General features: G+C 41.3%; 1 protein-coding gene across 3 annotated transcripts in view; it reads left to right on the top strand.

The window, feature by feature from the left end:
• The window catches only part of L (zinc finger protein Lobe), a 604,581-nt gene that overhangs the window by 547,178 nt on the left and 35,666 nt on the right, over window positions 1-21,737 (top strand). For all 3 annotated transcript variants that reach the window (XM_083138877.1, XM_083138878.1, XM_083138879.1), the window contains one exon: window positions 3,531-3,748. In XM_083138877.1, the coding sequence (XP_082995003.1) occupies window positions 3,531-3,748 (218 nt within the window). The remainder of the gene's footprint in view (window positions 1-3,530; window positions 3,749-21,737) is intronic.

The following is a 21,737-nucleotide window of genomic DNA, read 5'->3' as shown; positions in this document are numbered from 1 at the left end:
TGTTCTGCAAAGACGAATTCTGCGCTACTGTGAAATTTATTTAGGTATAGGGTTTCGGGAAGCGCGCAATTTGCAGTGTCGTCCGCCAATTTCTTCTACTCAGAACGAGCGCTAATGACTATGTCATGAGGGATCTGTCCTCTGTCCAACTCGCGATGGTCCAGGGAAAGTGTCCGTTCAATTGAGCAGGAAATTTCGAATAATTTGACCACTTCTTCGGTCGGCAAGAGTTGCACATACCCTTCAGGTTGCAAAGAACGTTGAAGGAAATGCTTCGTTGGCTTTTGCAGTGTGTCGGAACTGGTCCCAGTTCCTTCTGTTTTTGCGATACTAGAACGAGACTCCAGTCATGCAGTCACGATCAAGATATAAAAGAGTACTCGCACGCAAAGGCGTCGCCACCGGTGGGCTACGGTGTGCTCTGGCCCACCGTGAAATTTTATATATTTACTCCTCCCCGCCCAAGTAGTCTACATGAGAATTTTTTCAAAATCGTTGACATCACACGCACAAAGGGATAGAGAAATAAATAAAGTTATAGAGAAGTAACGGATAAAGGAAAGATACAGAAATGAAGGGTGGCGGAAATATAAAGACGGATAAACATAGGGACAGAGAAACGAAGGATAATGAAAAGATAGACACAGAGAAATAGAGGAAAAAGAAAATGTAGAGAAGTAGAAACAGAGGATAAAGAGACGATAGAGACGGAGAAGTGAAGGATAAAAAATAGAGACATAGAAAGGAAGATTAAAGAAATTATAGGGACAGAGAAACGAAGGATAAAGGAAAGAGAGAGAGAAAAAGAAAGAACATAAACAGAGGAAGGAAGAAAAATATAGGTTTAATGAAAGATAAAATACATAGAGAAATTAAGTCCATTTTATGTACACTGGACCTGCAGTTTAAATTGGGATCGGAATCAGTATGTGCATTGGGAACACGAATAATAAAGCAACAGTGTTGCCATATGCAGATGTTAAGAATCTAAATCCATGAGAAACAGTACTTACATCAGGCACAACGTAAAAAAAATAAAAAAAATAGTAGTATTCATTTGTGACATTTGACAAGCGCTGAGTGCAACACTGCCACACAACTTTCTATTATTCTGTTCATGGTTAACTTCACCTTCATCTGATCACAACAAGCCACTTAAATTCGGTGCCATTGCGTGGTGGGATAGCTTTGGATATTTTACCATTTTTTGGCCCGGAAGAGTTACGAGTCAACCCTCACCTCCTGGAACGTTGACGTTTTCGTATCCTGAGCTTAATTCTTTCACCTCCTTCCCGTCCGCCAGGCCGTAACATTTGAAACTATATATTTTTTTCTGTCGTCGCTCACGGAGACCGGCAAAAGAAGGGAGGGGAGGGATCTGTTACGCAGCGCAGGGCATCCATCTCAATTTCGTCCGACGAGGGCGTCACTTGGAGACTCACCGTCTATAACGCAATCCGTCTGCGTGGAGACGAACACGGTGTACAAAAAAGAACAGCGACCATTAATCTGCATTACACCCTCAGATCCCGCGGACTGGAACAACGAGGCATCTCTCCGCAAACGAACCCGACTGTCATCTGTCAGCAAGGATCCGTATGCGCCTAATTCTTCAAGGAGGCATTTCTCTTTCTGATTAGACTGTTCTCTTCCTAGTCTGTCGCTTCTGATACGTCCTGCATCATTACCTGCGTTCTGTTTTTCGTAAGAATCTTGGAGGAAACGAAGTGGCAAGGTCGCAAGTTGCCCTCTCTTGGTGGAGATGTGGTTTATGTGATGTATTTATGGGACACGCCGTTTCTTGGAAATGAAACGAGACCGCAATGCCATCTGCAGGGAATGTGGAGCACTAGGATTCAAAATTGCTGTTCACGGTTTCAGCACATCAGATGACAAAGCTTTACCATAGGATAGGAAGCTCTTTCTGTCAACTAGCAACGAATCGCACGTATTGATGTCTTTGTTCCTGAACTTGAGTTTTGAGTTCAGGTTGTTACGTTCCCCGGTTTATTCTCAATGGATCTACTTACTTTTATTCCTCTATGGCGAGCATGAGACTTATCAGCCTACTATGAAGCCCTCAGGTTGTGGGAAAACAGATACGGGTTGTTTACGTAAACCTTACTGACTCTCGCACAGAAAAATATATTTAGATGTCAGTTAATGTTAATATATTACACTTGCACTCGCAATTAAACTCCTTATTACAAACAAAATTGTATTAAGATCATAATTGTTCTTGACTACACAATTAACACATTCACATTTCCAAAATCACTTCCATTATCCAGCAACATTCATAATTTGTCTCACCTAACAATCCACAATCAAATGTTTTAAGGTTAGTCCATAACCATAACAGACTACCCAATTGAACAAAACAAATTACGTCATCATAGACAATTAACATATTAAATGATACAATTACTGGGTGCGTAATAAGGTTATGCACTGATAGGATGTTGATTGATGTAAAGTTTTTGGGTGCGTCGGCACGCAAGGCTATTTTGCATCCTTCAGTGTATAAGGGGAAGATCCCCTTATGTAAAACCCTTACCTAAAAATTTAAAAGTGGGGGGAAAGCCCCTTGGGAAAAGTTAAAAATGCAGGTTGTAAATTAACCTGCATAGGACAAACACAACACATTAAAAAAAGGTAATGATAGTTTAAAAACTACCTCAGAAACAGTGGAAAAGGCCTGCTCTTCTCAAGAAGCTAACAACATTCACTAAAACCCTGTCATCGTCTCCCAACATAGATGACAAACCGTTGGGAAGGTTAAAACCCTGTCTGATGTAATTAAAATCGGTTCATTGTAGAATAATGTCCCGATCGCTTAAAACAACGTTGCAAGTACGACACAACGGAGGGTCCAGTCCTTGCAGCAAATGACGACTTGTGAGACGGCTGTGTCCGATGCGGAGTCGCGTTAAGATCACTTCTTCTCTGCGGGAGAGACGGGACGAGGAACGCCAAGCACCAGTGATGGGCTTGATAGCTCTAAGGTTGTTATCCCTTATCTCATCCCACTCTGCCTGCCACGTTTCAAGAACGCAACATCGAAAACCATTCTGCACGTCCCTAGAGGGCAGAAGAGACGAGAACATCGCCGTCTGCATCAGCAGACTTCGGGAATAGACATTAAGTTTAAAGTGGATTGATTGATTGATTTGGTGTTTTAAGTTCACTTTATGCACAGTAAGGATAATCGGGACTAGACCTACAGTTTAAAGTGGAATCTGAACCACTATGTGGCTCCACTGTATATGGAACCAGGGACCCCTTGAAGACAAATGCCATTGTAATCGTTGTTGTTGCAATAAATTATTATCTTTAAGCCTAAATATGCCTTTTTTGTATGGTATTGTGTATAGAAAATAACCAACCTTCTGCCTCCGCCACTATTTTTTCCCGACACCCTGTCTCAGTCACAGCAATTACAATGAATGCTTTTTCGCCGTGCTAATAGGACAGGTTACAATTATTTCAGGCGCTTGTTCGTTCTAACAATGTCATTTTCTTTGTTGCAGACGCTCTGGGCACGGACCCTCCGTCCTCGTGGCGGTCGGAGACTCCCGACGACCAAACGTCTCCCTCGCCCAGCTCCTGCGCGACGCCCAACAGCGCCACCGACGTGACGGACGCCGAGCTCTCCTTCACCATCGGGGTCACAGAGGCCACCCCGTACGCGTGCCAGTTCTGCGACAAGGCCTTCCCTCGGCTCAGCTACCTCAAGAAGCATGAGCAGGTAAGTCGCCTCAATGCCAATGTACAGTCACCGTCAATAAAAATGGTTGAAGAGCTTCCCATAGAAAATTTGCTATTAAAACCCTCAGTAGAGTTAGGCAACACGCACAACGCCTTGCGGAGAAGCTAGTATTTCAGGATGTTGATGTCACATTTTTAATGCCGGTGAGTGTACTTCCTTTCCTAGTCATTTCGTGTTCAGAATGTATTTTCCAGCTTTCAAGACAAGATGGATAACAATTGTTGTTTCCCTTACGTGTCGTGCGAGCGCTTCCGGGTTCGAACCTCGGTGATAGCTACAAAATGTCGGTGTTGACCCAACATCGGGAGGACAATTAACAGTCCGGTCTAGAACGCCAGAAAATAGCGACGATGGGACTCGATCCGTTGATCAGGCATCACCGACCTAAAAGCTGCTTGGTATAGGCCTTGGCTGTCCAGGGGCGGCTCACGATAATAATTTTCACTCGGGCGGGGCGGATTATTGACGCCCCTCCCCTTTTTTCCACCCTGCCATCCCCATACTTTCTAGGCCCATTAAGAAATTGTTACATATTTATGTTTTAAATAGGGAAAATAATAACCTTATTTTTAACAATTCTTTAAAGTGCCTCTGTTTAAGAATACCTTTGTTGCAGGGATGCATTTTTTAAATACTACGTCATAATTATATCAAAATAACAGTAATATGATAGCTTCAATTGCTACATATTTTTGCAATATACTTATTATGTTATGTAGATAGGGGACATTTTGTGTTGTGACTTAGCAGTGACATCTTTTGGAATTTTGTGAATTGTGGAATTATGTATTCCTTGTATTAATAGTACGCGTATATCAAAACAAACTGTTTCCTATACTTTACACTATTTTATTTAGATGACACGAAAGTTTTCACCTTGGTTATTATGTTCGAAATTAAAGGAGTGGTGCCAATTTCCAACGGGGGTTGACGGAACGGTTCGACCCCACTACCCTGTCCAGTCCAGGCATCCATGCCTTTTTCTATTCCTTTACCTACCTATTATAAGCATTGAGGCCCATTCTCGGTACGAACCAAAACAAACAAGAAAACACTCAGAATGCGTTTCCTACCGTTTTCCAAGCGTGTTTATTGTCACCTCTTGTGTAACCAACAGGTTGCTGAATTACGTCACAAGGAACTCTTCTTTCTGCACGAGCGCTCTCAAAAATGAAGGCTTGAAAAAAGGACTAGCCCAGTGACGCCCGCCACCAGAGTTTCTGGAAGTGAACACAAAGGGGGGGCTGGTTGTCATGTAACCGCGGCAAGACACAAGAGAGGAAACAAGTTTCTTTGCGTTTTACGAGTCGATTCGGGTTGCATATTTGATGACCTGTCGCCAGCCTTTGGTGTACTTCCCCTCACTTCTGCGTAATGAAATGGTGTTCATTGTTATGCTAAGAATCACACGCAGGAACATGAGGAGCACTGGTCCCTCCGAAACTTCCATGCGCTCCCAAAATGTATATCACAATCTATTTCATCTTTATAGCTATTGTAATATATACGAGGGAGAGTCAAACCTTAATGGTCTGATAAAATAATATAGGATGTACTTCATACATGGATCAACTGTTATTTGCAAAACGACTTCAAGGGTGCAACACTGATCAAACGATCTTCAAAACTACATGTTGTCATTTTGAAGATGGGGCATCATCGACACACATGCACCAGTGACGAGCAGTGGCTTCTTGCCCCCTGGAAGTCTAAAACTTATAGACATTCTATGGCAAATGAAAATTCAATATCTCTATGCGTGCTTACTGCACCAGCAAGTTTACGAATGGTGGAGGACGTTTGACAATGTCCTCAGTTCGCAGGCAGAAGAGTGGAAAGATCTTCGTGGTGGCTCATAAGTGACTGACAGCAGATGGATCTACCAAAGATTCTTCTTCTTCAGGAATACAGGCGCTAACTCAGACTTGAAAATATATGTGGATCAGCAAAGGAGTCTATGCTAAAATGCAGGAAACTCGTGCAACCATACATTCAGAAATATACTAGATAAAGAAGAAAAACAAATTAAGTTTTTCATTTGGCTGTCGCTCGCATGTAAGCACATAATATTGGTTGGTTCATTTGGTTTATTTTACTTCGCTTTTCTGCAACGTTTGGCAAATCGCGGAGATGAGGATGATGGCGATAAGATGAAATGAATGAAGGGATAATCACAAACAAACATGGACAGCACAGGCTGTAAGAGGTGACCCTTTCCGACACACCCGAATGTCAACCTTCGTTCCACGTAGTACACCCTGGGCTGCATTTTGCAGAGTAGCCAGGCTCTAGCGTCTGGACTCGCAGCCAGCGTCTCGTCCCTATACGTATGCGGTTGTCCCTTTATTCATCTCATCTTATCATCATTCATCCTCATCTTAGCAATTAAAAAAATGGCAGAAGAGCGAAACAAATTAAGCCAATCAATCAACTGTATCTACTACATTGACAACGAAATGCCAGATTTCGTTGCAGAGTGGTCAGCGTAACTACCAACGAATCCAGGTTCATATCCTGGGAAATGTATTGCCAGTGGCGTGCCCAATTGGGATTTGTGAGGGTCATAACCCCCCTTTCGGCTCAGTATTCTTTAAAAATAGAACGCCAAAGGCGGAAAAATGTGGCACATGACGAATGACTACTAAAAATAAATATAAGCAACCACCCTTTAGAGAATCCTGGACATGACTACACACAGAACCCAAAACGTGCCAATAACACATTAACGTGCATAAACTGCAAATGATGCATCTTTTAGTGTGTCAAAATGCACTTAGGAGTGTATTAAAGGGTATTTTTATGAGATGAAGTTTCGTGTGATGCACTAAAATGCATCAATTTGGAAGATCATTTCGAAGATAACAAAATTACACATTTAGGTGTGTCAATTGATGCATTAAAAGTGAAAGTTTGTTATCTTCGAAATGATCTTGTCTGATCCTCCAAATTGATGCATTTTAGTGCATCACATGGAACTTCATCTGATAAAAATACACTTTAATACATTCCTATGTGTATTTTGACACACTAAAAGATGCACCATTTGCAGTTTATGCACGTTAACGTGTTATTGAAATCAAAATATATGTGTCAAATGACACGTTTTGGGTTCTGTGTGTAACATCCATTTCATCCTCGTCATCGCGATTAACCCAAAATGTAAATAAGCGACGTAAAAGAACCAAAAGAGATTGAAAAATAGCTCTTAACGAAGTGGGATTGATGACATTGGCGGGCGTCACACTCGAGCAATGTCCAGGATTCGAACTCCGTTTCCAATCCCTGGCTTCTTAGGCCGTTTCGCTAACCAATCCACCGTGAGATAATTGATACACGAGTACCTGATTCAGCCGTGCTGATTAGTAACCCAAACACAGCCATTCGATTACATTGAGGCACGCCAACTCTACTTCCTACTGCCCGGAGAAAAGCACCCTCGAGCGACAACCGCAGTGACAAGTTGACCGCGTTTTGTCCTGCTTCTGGAATATAAAAGTTTCAGCAAAAGAAGAAACGCCGTCCACTGCACCGTTTCCAAAGTAGGTTAGGAGTGAAGAGGGGGAGGGAGGGATGCAAAGAACGATTACTTAGTACCCAGGTCTTGAACCGGGACGGCGGGTCTTCGAGATGTGAAACATCCGGTGATAAAACACTGCTCACTCGATTGACAACGAAACAGGCGGGACCATCTTTATAATTTCTATTCCACGCGGGACCTGATGTATCCTTGAATGCTATTTGGTTTCCGTTCTGTATTTAGCACTCAGGAAATACAGCAATGAGATTACGCAAACGCTGTATTACAACCCAGTATATCTGAATCGAGCGAATGAATAGCCAAGCAGTAAATTACACAGTCAGTGATTCACGTATTTCAATGTATTTATTCTGATTGTCTTTAAAAAGGTTCTGGACTTCATTCAGCCTCACATCCAGACTTTTCCATTTGAGGTGGGTGTAAGGTCAGTTTTAGGTACAAAGGTTAGTTTAGTGCCACAATGGTCATAGATTAGGCCATTGGGAGAAATTTCAAGGGGTATTGCAGAAACGTTTGGGTAACTTGCGTACGCAGGGTTTTTTTTCCAGAGGGATGGAATTGTAAAGTTAGATATTACATAGCTAAGGAGTGGGCGTTATAAGCTATAAAATATTTCGTAATTACCATTTCTAACGTTCGTTTTAAAAGTTGTAAGACAAAAATGATAATTTGGGTAATTTTAAGGTGGATTTGAATTTACCGCTTTGGCTTTTCCCGAGTTCTTCTCTGCTTTCAATTAAAAATTTTGATTTTCTCAAAATTTCGGGAGGGCTGTAGTCCCATCAGCTCCCCCCATGCGTACACCGGTAGGTGGGAGAGACCCGGGTATGGATTTTCCAAACATTCCCCTGCACAAAATGATTCTGGCGTTCGCTCAGCCTTTAATTAAACGGTTACCTGGGCAGGGAATAAAGGCTGGCGGAGCATGGTGCCGACCACATCACCTTCACAAATAGTTGAGATTGTGAATGAATGGTTGTACCTTCACACACTCCTCTCATATGCCTTCTCCGTGTCCTCCCGTTTCGCCTTATTGCATTTTCACCTCTCCCAAGAGAATTTCGAATGATTTGTGTGACAAGAATTTTCTAAGGCGAAACGGGACATTCCATTTCGCCTTACACACAAAACATTTCCCACCTGGGAATAGTATCGACTTGAAGGGTAATTCATAATTGTAGCGCAGAGCTTGTGATGTTGCCTACCTTGGCTCCCATTGTCCTGTCGGTTAGGTTAGGTTAGATTAGATTAGGTTAATAATACATTAATAATAATGACCCTTCATGTTGATAATATTCTCTGGTGAGAAATTTGTTGTGTGTGTGGCAAAACAGGATAAAGCGAAATGGGATATCCCTTTTCGCCTTAGAAAGTTAGTGTCACATAAATCACGCGAAATTGTATTGGGGGAGATGAAAACGCAATAAGGCGAAACGGGCCGTAACCGCCTTCTCGACGTCTTGCAGTGCGGAAGGGGTAGCATTCCTTTTCGATACCAAGAGTAATTTTACAATATTTCGGTGTTGACCCAGCGCCGTTGGGGCGATTGGTGAGCCACACACAGAACTCGAAACGCATCGAATTAATGTTAATATATTTTTGTGCATCGCACGGAACTGCAGTTCATAAAAGTTCCCTTTGATGCATTTGCGTATTTTGATGCACCAAAAGTGCATCCTTAGCATTTACACTGTACATATTTGTGTCAATTCACACATATTTTGGTCTCAAGTGCCACCAAACAGCAGCGATGGAATTCGATGCGTTGTCCACGCAGCACCCAACGAAAACCTGCTTGTTAGGTCTTGGCTCTCAATGCACCGTTTCGCCACGGAGTTAAAATAAAATCTATGTCTTGTTTATATGTTTTAATGGTTCCTCCTCGATATATTTTAAAGAGCCCTCATCGTATAATAGCTACATAAAACTGGCACACCGCCGGTAAATGAGATAACACAGAGAATACACCACTGATGAGATGGGTGGTGCCTTCGACCTTTGAACCTTCCAGTAGCCGACTTCTTTCTCTTTTTCAGCGCGAACAAAGCGGCAGCGTAACTTCTCGGTTAGGCATCACTGTGGGACTACCTGGTAACCAGTTACCCATGTTTAAAAAAAGAAAGAAAAACAGGCACTCATTAGCTACGATGATAGCGAGTGTGCAGATTGCTTTCATATTTGCTTCAGTCTGGTACTCGAAGCTTGTTCCCAAGTAGGAGTTTCTATTCTTCCTAGGCTGGTATCGTTTCCCATATACAGGGTGAGCCTAAAAGATATAGACAGTTTCAAAGTTTTACAAAAACAAGCGTTTTAATAACATGCTTGGAAGAGTATGTCCTGAAGTTTACATGGCTAAGTTACAAATGTTCTATGTGTGACCCTTTTGTAACATCAATGCGATAGTCCACTTCTCCACAAATACGTCTCAGCATGTACACAGACAACCAGTTTCCTCACATTTGGGCGGTTGTTTGCCATACCCTGTTCTAAAACTACGCTGTACGACAGTAACAGAATTTGTTTTTGTAAATTCAAGCGCACGGAAAGCATTTCCTACCTGGCTAGCACACTTTGAGAACCACCTTAGTTTCTGTTGATTGATTTGCTTTATTTTACTTCGCTTTTGAGCCACTTTCGGCTAATTTGTAAAAATGGGGATGAGTGATGATACCACCTCAGTTACTATCTCATGACTAGAACACGGATTTTTAGGTTCTAAAAAGTGTGCTTTTAGGTTCCTAAAATAGGCTCTAAAAATCCTAAAATAGGCTCTAAAATCCTAAAATAGGCTCTAAAATCTTAAAATAGGCTCTAAAAATCCTAAAATAAGTTCTAAAAATCCTAAAATAGGCTCTAAAATCATAAAATAGGCTCTAAAAATCTTAAAATAGGTTCTAAAAATCCTAAAATAGGCTCTAAAATCCTAAAATAGGCTCTAAAATCTTAAAATAGGCTCTAAAAATCCTAAAATAAGTTCTAAAAATCCTAAAATAGGCTCTAAAATCATAAAATAGGCTCTAAAAATCTTAAAATAGGTTCTAAAAATCCTAAAATAGGCTCTAAAATCCTAAAATAGGCTCTAAAAATCCTAAAATAGGCTCTAAAAATCCTAAAATAGGCTCTAAAATCTTAAAATAGGCTCTAAAAATCCTAAAATAAGTTCTAAAAATCCTAAAATAGGCTCTAAAATCCTAAAATAGGCTATAAAATTCCTAAAATAGGCTCTAAAAATCCTAAAGTAGGCTCTAAAATCCTAAAATAGGCTCTAAAATCTTAAAATAGGCTCTAAAATCCTAAAATAAGTTCTAAAACCCTAAAATAGGCTCTAAAAATCTTAAAATAGGTTCTAAAAATCCTAAAATAAGTTCTAAAAATCCTAAAATAGGCTCTAAAATCATAAAATAGGCTCTAAAATCATAAAATAGGCTCTAAAAATCTTAAAATAGGTTCTAAAAATCCTAAAATAGGCTCTAAAAATCCTAAAATAGGCTCTAAAAATTCTAAAATAGGTTCTAAAATTCCTAAAATAGGCTCTAAAATCCTAAAATACGCTCTAAAAATCTTAAAATAGGCTCTAAAATCCAAAAATAGGCTCTAAAAATTTTAAAATAGGCTCTAAAAATCCTAAAATAGGTTCTAAAATCTTAAGTTAGGCTCGAAAAATCTTAAGTTAGGCTCGAAAAATCCTGAAGTAGGTTAAAAAAACTTAAAACAGTTCAAAATTCCTGAAAAATACTGATTAGGTACGGTCACCGGCAATGAAAATGGGACACTTATTTCCTGAAATACGCACCATCTTGCATAACGTTATGTGTGTTGCCTAGCCTTACGGCAATGGCAGAACTTACCATTGGGAACTTGCTATTAAAATCCACTCTTCGCCGTATAGTTAGGCAACAATCTTTTTTCATGTTATCCAAAGTCAAACTCCGCAAATTTGTTTGTGAGGATCATCTTATATGCTGAAAATAGTCTTTCAAAGAAAAACATAGTCAGTGGGACTAACTTCAATGCTGAAATGTTAGTTTACAAGGCGTGAATGTCACAAAGCACCGAAGTGCCGCGAAAGTTGGCATTTTGGACTGTACAGGTAACATTGGCACCAGGCATTTTGCTTTGTTTGGAGCTTTAAACAATCACCACGGACTTGGAAAAAGGGAAATCAACAGAGAGTACGTTTCAAACACGTTCGGCATTGAATTTTTTCGTGACCAAACAAAGCAAATGTCTCTGTGTGGCATAAAAATCCTGTAAAACTTTTAAAAATGTATAAAAAGCAGGAGCGTATATTCTAGGCTAGCTAGGCTATCTGCGAAGCCTTGAGTCTAGAGAATAAAATACAGGAGAAGAATCGATCAGAAATTGTAATCAAATTATTCATATCGGTGAGATGATGATGGTGATTCTGGAGTTGGCAACCTGATTTATTATGAGTTGGCAACCTGATTTCTTATGAGTTGGCACCCTGATTTCTTATGAGTTGGCAACCTGATTTCCTATGAGTTGGCAACCTGAATTCCTATGAGTTGGCACCCTGATTTCTTATGAGTTGGCAACCTGAATTCCTATGAGTTGGCACCCTCATTTCTTAGGCGTTGGTAAACTTATTTCTATTCATAGCCTAGGACCACGTGACAGTGAGATAGCTCAGATATTGAACTCAGTATACGCCACTGATAAAAACCTAAAAGAAAGGCTTGATTTAGGCGCATAGACCTAAAATAGGTTCTAACAAGCAAAACAGTTTTTTTAGGCACTATAAAACTTCAGGAGTTGCATTTTTTTAACGAAACGCTGACATAACTTATTATTTCTTTCATACCTGTAAAGGTAAAAATAGGTTAAAAACCTATAAACCGAGGTCTACTATTCTCTATCATATTTCCACATGCCTCTCTTGTATAGGTGCGACAGTCAGGACATCTTCGTGTGCTCCTCTGCGTTCTTCACCTTCACCAAGTCTGACACCTTCTGTTATTTCCCTGTTTGTTTCTTTCCGTCGTCATATACACTTCTCTTACAAATATGCACATTCTCGGACTCCATGAGGAAGATGAACACCATATCCGTGCAGTTGACTGTGCCAAAACATTGAGCACTGTGCAGCACATCCACGAAACAATAAATTCCGTGGACAATGAGTGTGATCTGATTTCTAAGTGCTGTGCAAAATGCAGTATGTAGCTCGTTCTACATCATGTTAAGTACGTAATGCAGACTCTCGTGTTTTATGTTGTAGCTTTGACTCTTCAAAAACTAGTAGAATCTCCAGTACAGCTATTCTACGAGACAAGAACACTTCATTCGAGCATTGTATTTCTTTCCGTCCCGTAAAACTGTCAACAAATGAAATGCTCAGAGTCGTCACAAGCAAGCAGGGAAGGGAAGAGAAATGTTCCACACTCACCAGGAATTATTATGCTCAGTACATTTTCTTTGAAGTGATAGCGGTGTCGGAACTTGTAAGCGTATCTTGAAGTATCTTTGTATGAGTCTGTTGATGTGGAATGAAGCGTCAGTTTTTCATCAAAGGTACACTGTGCGACAAAGGACAAACTACTTATCATCTTAGATCCGCCTGACACCATACGTTGCTCCAGCTATGAGTAAAACAGGCTTGCTAGAATAGATGGTTCACAGTGGCGCGTAAGGAAGGGGTTACGTAGCTCTAAACCCCGCGACATGTTAAGTTTGCAGCAACTTTTCGCATGTATAGACCCAAATATGTGCGGAGAATATAGTTCCGCTGCAATACAGCCAGTTTTCTCACTGTCTGCGATATGAACAGCTCAACGGTCGAGGCAAGACTGGCACAGGAGATGCTGAGCGCCGTTCTCATGCGGATTAATACATACAATCTGCTACAAACTTAACTTGTCTCGGGGCTTAGCTCCATTTTTTTTATAATATGTAAGGGGAATGATGGGACAGATCACTTGTTTGCATGTCCGAGAACGTGTGCCCTGCAGGACAAATGGTTCGAGGGTTTGGAAAAGGAAGGAGCGTTCGTTGGAGAAAGTGGGAGCGTTTTTGGTGGAAGTGAAGGACAAGAGAAGTGAGGCGAGGAGGAAAAACTGGAAGAAGAACAAGTGGAGTGAATGTGCTGGTAGGGGAGGGGAAAGAATGTGCATAGGGGACAAACTAAGAGACAGCATAAGAGATAAATTCAATGTAATACGTATATTGTAGAAGAAAAATTCAAATGTGATGTAGTGTGTGGCTCGCACATGAAAGGAATAATCTATCTATCTACATCTTTTAGTAGCCAGTCCTCATTTTGCCATTTTTTCCTACCTTTGACGTTTTCTTTAAGAATACTTATGCATATGACCCCCATCAACCTCCCTTGTGCGTGGCACTAATGATACAGTCTAGTCTTGTCTTGTGGAGAAGAAATTTTCACTCGTTTCAATTGATTGATTGATTTGGAAAGTAAAATCCGCGTCAGCACGTTGGCTACTTGCCCCGTCACATAATAAGGTGATAAGCCCTCTATCTCCAAAAGATGTCCATGCCCAAGCCGAGATTCAAACCCAGAGCAATCGGTGGTGTAAACGTGATTCGACGACTACTCAACAAATTTTATACGCAAGAGAGGAAGGGAAAGACATGGGGAGACAGCTCTTGAGGTGGAAATGTTTAGCTGGGGGATGTTTGGTCGAACCTTGTGGCTAGGTGGGGAGGATGCTCCTGAGGTTTTACATGGTGATATTAAGACAGCTGGGGGATGCTTTGCAAAAACTTTGCTAGCTTGAGGAAACAATTTCCCTGCATTTCCCCTAACTTCGAGTCTTGTGAGGAGAGAGAGAGATTGAAATAAGTTAGTGGCAGGTTTGAGCTTCATTTCCTAGTGTTGTTCACTCTTTAACAATTAAATAATAATAATAGTAATAAATATGTGTCCATCTGGCTATCACGTAGAAGACCCGGGTTCGAATCCCGGGGAAGGTGATCTGGACCAGGAACTTTTCCAGTCATTTCCCTGCTTTTGCGCGGCTCCGAGGCCCACCCAGCCTTATGCCTTGATAGCATGTGTGCAAACGAACAGGGGTACCTGTACCTTGACCTCATCGACGTGCGAACAGAACTTGTTACACGTGAACATGAAAGTACGCTTGAAAAGTAGGTTTTACATTATCTGCCCAGCATTTCATCTCTAAAGACGAAGAGAAGGGATTGAACTAACCGTAAGTTGCACAAAGGAGAAATATGAGAAAAATCCAGTCGTGTACTTTCAAATGTTGATTTACTGCTACATGATATTGGATGAGAATGATAAGAAATGAATCGGGAATCAAAAAGCCCTTTTGAACATTTGTGATACTTATCGAGCAACCACCATGTACTGCGAGCCTATAAAAGTCAAGTTTCCATCGGGAATTTGCTGCTTGAAATCTATTTTATAGGTTTTCGCTTCTTTCTGGGCACAGAGGACCAGTTCTGCAAGAAAATTCCGTTCAGGAAATGAAACCCGAGCTTCTTTTTTGGTTCTTTTTCTTGCTGTTGGCAACACTCGTGCATGAATGCAAGGCACATACGTAGCTACTTCAATGGGCGGTTCAGCCCCTGTGATTGTCTCCTGTCTTGCATCGGGGTCGTCGTCTCAACGAGTGAGTATAAATATATGCGCACGGCAACACTTGATGGAGTGAAAATCGGAAGTAACTGGGGCGTCCTCAAACATCTTAGCGACTTATTTTACTATTTTTCTCATTGGCCTGCAGATGCACGTGGAGTGGACGACACACGAGTCAAGTTCATGCATGCTAGCCGCCGTAAAAATTGCTGGTCTCTTTTATAACCTTGAGGAAGTTTTGGTGCAAACCTGATTTCGCTCTCGTGTATGTATGTGTGTGTGTGTGCATGGGTCGTCTTCGTACAGCAAGTTACGATTATACATTTATGGTTTTTTATGCGTTCGTTGTCTTCCCGAAACACGCAAGTTGTTAATTTCATCTTATGCAGGTTTGAGGTGTAGCCAGGATGCGAAATCCTGGGGGGGGGACAGGGGAGATTTCCCCCCACCAACAATCTTGGTGTCAAAAATCCTCCCCACCAAGGTGAGACTTTTTTGTTATAACAAACAAAAGATAAGCAAATACTTTTAATTTCAAATATGCTTTACTAAGAATAATATCGAAAACACACAAATTAGTGTAGTTGTGAGTATTGAATGCTTTCTCACTCAAGAGATCATTAACAAATCTGTATCAATACGCACAATAAAAGTAAAACAAGAATACAAGACAATAATAACTAATTGATTTATATTAACATAAAGCACAAACTATACAAAAACTTACACATAATAAAACCACTTAAACTATTTCATAATTTATTAACATCTTTAACCGGTTAGTAAAGGACTTTGTTAGCTGCTTTACACTATCTGATATGTATGACAGTAACATTAATTTCCTTCTTCATGTAATTAATAATAATAATATATTTTTAATTGAGTAATTTATTTTTACTTTTAATAATTACAAATATGTATATCGTATAATTTACACATATGTTTGTGTGGGAGGGGGTTTGTAAATTAAGAACTTTCTCCCCCCACCAGTCTTAAATGATTTCGCACCCTGGGTGTAGCACATTTATACCAACTGATCAAACAGCCGAAAGCAGTGGCGGCTATTAGGGGATTGTGGGGCAGTTGCCCCCGAACTTTTGCTAAGCCTTGTCTACCAAGAAAAATAAACTGTCCTTGCCCCCCTTCCCAGTTTTGGCACCAAATCGCCGATACTGGTCGCAGGGGTCAATTAGCCGAGCTTCGTGGCGGAGTGGCTACAGTGCGCTATGACGCCATACGTAAGATAAAGAGAAATATACATGCACATACAGTGGTGGTGATTAGGGGGCGTGGAGGGGCAGTTGCTCCCCAACCCCCCTCACTATGACCTCTTAATGCTTGGTCTTGTCTACCAAGAAAAGCCAACTGTTCCTTGCCGCCCCCCAGTTTTGGCACCTAATCGCCGCCACTGTGCGTGTATATATTATACGAGTACAGAGAGACCCGGGTTCGATCCCCGGCGGGGGAGACCCGGAACTTTTTCAGCCTGTTCAAGCTACTCCAGCGCCCACCCAGCGTCGTATAAAGTGGGTACCGCCACTGCTTTCGGTTGTTGTTTGATCAGTTGGTATAAATGTGCTACACCTCAAACCTGCATAAAATGAAATGAACAACTTGCGTGTTTCGAGAAGACAACGAACGCATAATTTCTAAAGGCGGCCAGGGGCGTGGTGCTGATCACATCACCGCCAGCTCTGCCGAGATCAAGAAAGTGTGGGGCCCTAACCCCACACCCCCTATACGCCTTCATGGCGTGGTGCAAAGAACAGGGGAACACTTTACCTTTTTACAGAGAGACCTAAGCAACCGAGCACATTAATTGTCCGTCCTCGATCTCGCCACCAAATGTTCGGGTTTGAGTACGGCATGAGCATATTTGTGCCTTGTACAGTCAACGGCAAAGATAATTGTAGGCAAATTGTCCATCGTTATTTTCATGACTTTTTATTCTACATCCTGTGTTGTTTTAAGGAATGAAATTATGTTGGCGCGAATCAGGTATTGCCCTCTGCTTATTGACGTCAAGTGGTGATTGACAATTCGCCTACTGTTTCTTTTGCCGTTGGGTGTACAAGGTACTGCATTCAATAAATAACCGGATAAGTAGTATAAAAAATCTAAAATACGACCGTGATTGTTATATGTTTGTTGTTTTTTGAACGCATCTGTAAGTCGGGGATGGCATGCCTTCCTCGCGCACGGGACGCTGGGAAACAGTTGCACAAGATGGCGGCACCCTTACAGGAGTGCTCCAAGCTGGAGCAGCGAAGTGTCGTGAGATGTTTGTTTAGTGAAGGCGCGAAACCGATAGAAAGTCATCGCCGCATGACAGTTCAGTGCGGTGACAACATACGAGTCGATCAGAAGCGTGCGAGTGGGCTGAGAAGTTCAAACAGGGTATAACCAGTGTTGAAGATTCTCCGCGTCCAGGTCGCTCTGTCACTGCAGTCACGGAAAGCAACATTGCTCAAGTGGAGGACTTGTTACGGGAGAACCGGCGGGCGCGAAAAACTGAAACCAGCCATTCTGGAGAGACGACGTGGTCTGGTGTCCACTGGTGTACTTTTGCTCCACGACAATACGAGACCACACACTACCAGTGTTACATTGTTTACCATCGACGACCTAAAGTTTGAGTGCTTACCCCACCCTCCATATTCGCCCGATCTCGCACCTTCCGATTTCCACACCTTTGGCCCACTGAAAGCTGGACTAAGTGGATCCAGGTTCCAGAATGACGACGAAGTCCAGTCAGCGGTGCATGAGTGGTTACGCACGCGTCCAAAAGATGTTTTCCCCCTGTGGAATCGGTGCCCTTATCCAGCTCTGGCAAGGGACGGGGGGGGGGGACTATGTTGAAACATGTAGTTCTTTTGGTGCTTGTAATAAATATTTGTTACAACATATTTCCAGTTATATATTGAATGAGCCTTGCATATGCCACGTCATAAATTTAATCTAACTGTGATTGGCCTAAAGAGTCAGGAAAGGGACGTAAAATATGAAAAATTACAAATTAGGGAGAAATAAAAGCAACAGGACAAAACGAGAGTGAAAAAGGGAGAAACGAATGCTAACAGAAAGAGAAATTCACACAGGAAGAGTGAAGGCAGAGCTATCTATATAATGATACAAAGAGGTAGGTAAAGAAAGGAAACCACAAAGAGAGAAATGGAGAAAAAAGATAGAAATAAACAGACGGAGAAGTAGAAAGGAACACGAAGAAAACAAAAAGAGAAGGTTTGAATGGATTAGATAGAAAGCGAGTGAGATATGAGTTACACTTCGACAATTTCTTCGAGTAGTTAGAGTAAGAACTTCTCAACGAAAAAGAAACAGTTGACAAATTCAAGCTCCAGTCTTTAAATTGTAAATCTGGATATCAAGAAAGCACACGTTCAACTGTGCACACACAATGATTAAATACAGATTCTATCCAGTACATTGTTAAAAAACAGTTTGTTCTAAATTCCCTGTGCTGCATGCCCCTGAGGCATAAGCCAAAAACAGATATATTGGCGACGTTTTAATCTCTGTGTATTGTCAATTATGTTGGTGTTGACACTCCAACTCTCCAATGAGTTTCTTCACGTCAGCGGTTGTTTCAAGACCTCATGCGTTCACGCTTTATAAGATCGAATTTCGTTTTCTTTTTGTGTATTTGATGAACGCAACACAGGATAGGTAGAAGAAAAGATAGAGATTTGAATTTGGGAATTCCTCGCGTTCAAACACGTAGAAAATTCTTCGGTGTTGTCAGAGTTCGTTGCTGAGGGTGCGAGGGATTTATACTCTGCAGACCAGCCAGAGGCTTCACTAGAGGAAAGAGTGGATGGAATAATTTCAAGGGGGCTCTGTGTTGGTGGTCATGTCTGTTCAGTTTTATTTACACTGCCTATTCATTAATTGAGGACTAAAGTGTTGGGAAATCGCATCGTTCAGCACATCAGCCCGTACGAACTTTCAAACTATTCAGAGCGACTCAACCTTAAAAGTCAGTATGGGTTAGATGGAGCGCTGTGTTGTTAATCGCTAATGATTACGACAAATTTACTTCCTTAATATCGTATAGGAAATCATCAAAATCTATGTATTTGATGCATTTTGGAAAAAGAAATGATAGTTATCTCAAGATTTGCATGTAAATGTTTATATTTCGACGTAACTATTTACCATTTTACATTTGCATTATATGTGTAATACACGCAACTATTGTTACTTATTTCATTGAATGTTGTATCCTTTACGGAAACAGAATTAAATAAATGCAAAAACAAACATTAAGATACCTTTTTTCCGGAAAATAAAGCACACTGCACTTCCTACAAACCGGGGCACCTGCCTGCAACTGAATTGTAACCTTGGTGGCGAGCATTGGATTTGATACGCGAGACAGCCCGCATAAACAAACTACGATTGCGGAATAAATAACGGTGCTATGGAGTAACAATGCATGCTAAAAATAACTTCAAACAATGGTCAACACTTTTCTCGCTTGGTCTGAATGTGTATAGCGACAAACCGAAAAGTTTCTCCCTAACCAACTTTTTCGTGTTACGGTCTGGTCTGATGATTTATACAAAATATCCAATATATATAACTCTCTTCGTAAGCAAATTAATTCACTCAGGCGAAGAATATCATATCTACAAGCATCATAGATCCCGTAAAAAAAAACTGGCGAAGTTGTACAAGCGGTTTGATATTTATGGCTTTTGAAGTATTTACTAGAAAAAAGTTAAGCGTTTTGCAAAATTGCATAATTATGAAAAATTCAGAACACATGAATTTATGACAGGTTATATAATGCCGTCACTAAATAGAGCATAAAAAACTCTACAGGATAATGATTTCACTGTTTGAAATTGTTGACTTTTACATTTTGTAAAGTTTGTAACATCTCGCAACGCAGAGCTATTGGCAAATCTCATGTATTAGAGAGAGAGAGAAGTACTCCATTTACTTCCATACTGACTTTTAAGGTTGAGACACTCTATAGTGCCTTTTTGCACGCCCTTTGAACTACTTAGAGGGCTACCAGCCATTTTTCACGTTTACCACATTATCAAGCATGGCACATTTCACAGTTTAACGTGGAAAACGGTGTTTGAATTATTGTGTCACTTACAGCGTTTACCAATTTTTGTCTTCAATTGTAGAAGTTCACGGACGGAGTCAGATAATCCTGATTCATCCACACTGCTAATATGTTGGTATTCTTCCGGCGAAGATAACGTTACACATCCTCCCCCCCCCCCCCCCCCCATAGTAAGAGGAAGCCCATTGACCGGAAAGACGGGAGCGAGTGGGCGGAGAAACACAAATAAGAAGACAGACTGTAATCAGGTATTTCTGGAAAACATTGACCTGAGTTTTCTTCTGCAAGTGACTCGTAATACGATTTTTAAAGTCCGCGCAAGTTTTGCCTAACAAGCTGCTTGAAGACAAGAATCCAGATTCGTTAACCAAGCCTTGGGCTGGAATGAGGTTTCTCTCCGGTGTACGCGACACAATTCAAAGTACCTGCGAACATGTATAATGCTGGAATGAGTCATATGATCTACCCCCTCCCCCCTACTTCCACCTCCCGGCACGCCTCGCGAAATCTCGTCGCCTCGGTTCATCTTTCTCCTCTTCCTTCCTTGTGCGTTGCTTTTTTTGTGCATGTGCTTCGAGGTTATTACATATCGTGTCTCCCTTATCGCACAACGCTAGGACAACCTTGTGTTCTGACGTCAGACGAGGAAGGCCTACGTTGTTAGGTTTGGTTCTCTTAGCATAAGCACACTGCAAATGTATTATTTATGCTAAGAGAACCAAACTTAACTAGCCTAACCTAACAACTTATGCATTTAGCCTAAAAATAAAAGCATTTCCCGGTGACGTCATAACGCAATGGTGTCCCAGCGTTGTGCGATAAGGGAGACTCATTACATATCTAGATGGCTCAGTACAGCGACCCCTGGGAAGGTTGCTCGAAGCTGGGGTATTCGCAACGTCAACACCGGTAGCAATTCTACGGCTGCAGTAAGAATTATCGAGATGTTTCAAGCGCCCGGCTCCCCGGAGGGGGGAATCGCAACGAAACTGCTCTTTTTTAGCGTGCATTGTTGGGGCAGTTCTACTGGTCTTGGCGGAGATTTAATTGATACTAAACCCTGTTTTACGGTCTCTCGACATCTTACACACATGCACGCACACTTACAAAGAAATGTACACGGTGCACGGTCGGTCTTACCAAAACAGTACTTGGTGGTGTTGCCAACTCTGCATCTTTGGAGCCAAATTCTGATCTCCTTGTTTCACGATCAACGAAAGGTATAATGGGGTATAAAATAATTGGAATTTGCTCCTTGTCTACTGGTGTGGGGCTCTTTTTCCTATTTCTGAGTCTACACAAATAGGCTAGTCGGAACTGGACCTACAGTTTAATGCTCCACCGGGTATCCAACCCTGGAACACTAAGCCGTAGGGAGGCCACTTTATCATATTCCATAATGTATTACATATGTACAGTCTACGGTAATAAAAATGGAAAAACCTAGATCCTGAAATACTCGTACCACCTGCATACAGGCAACACAGGGAAGCGAGTAATTCAGGATCTAGGTATCCCATTTGTGTAGACGGTGACTGTATGTATGTATATTATAAGATGGTCCAGTCCAGGGTGCGAAATCCTGAGGGGGACAGGGGGCATTTCCCCCCCACCAAAAATTTCCGGGGAGAGTATTTGTTACAACAAACAAAAAATTAGGAATTACTTTTAATTTCAAATATACTTTACTAATAATAATATCGAAAACACACACAAATTAGTATCAATATGCACAATAAAAGTAAAACAAGAATGC

This window comes from Lepisma saccharinum, chromosome 17, assembly GCF_977018435.1.
Source record: "Lepisma saccharinum chromosome 17, izLepSacc3.1, whole genome shotgun sequence".
NCBI lineage: Eukaryota > Metazoa > Arthropoda > Insecta > Zygentoma > Lepismatidae > Lepisma > Lepisma saccharinum.
The sequence above is the reverse complement of the archived record's forward strand: the minus strand, read 5'-3'. Positions and strand labels throughout refer to the sequence as shown.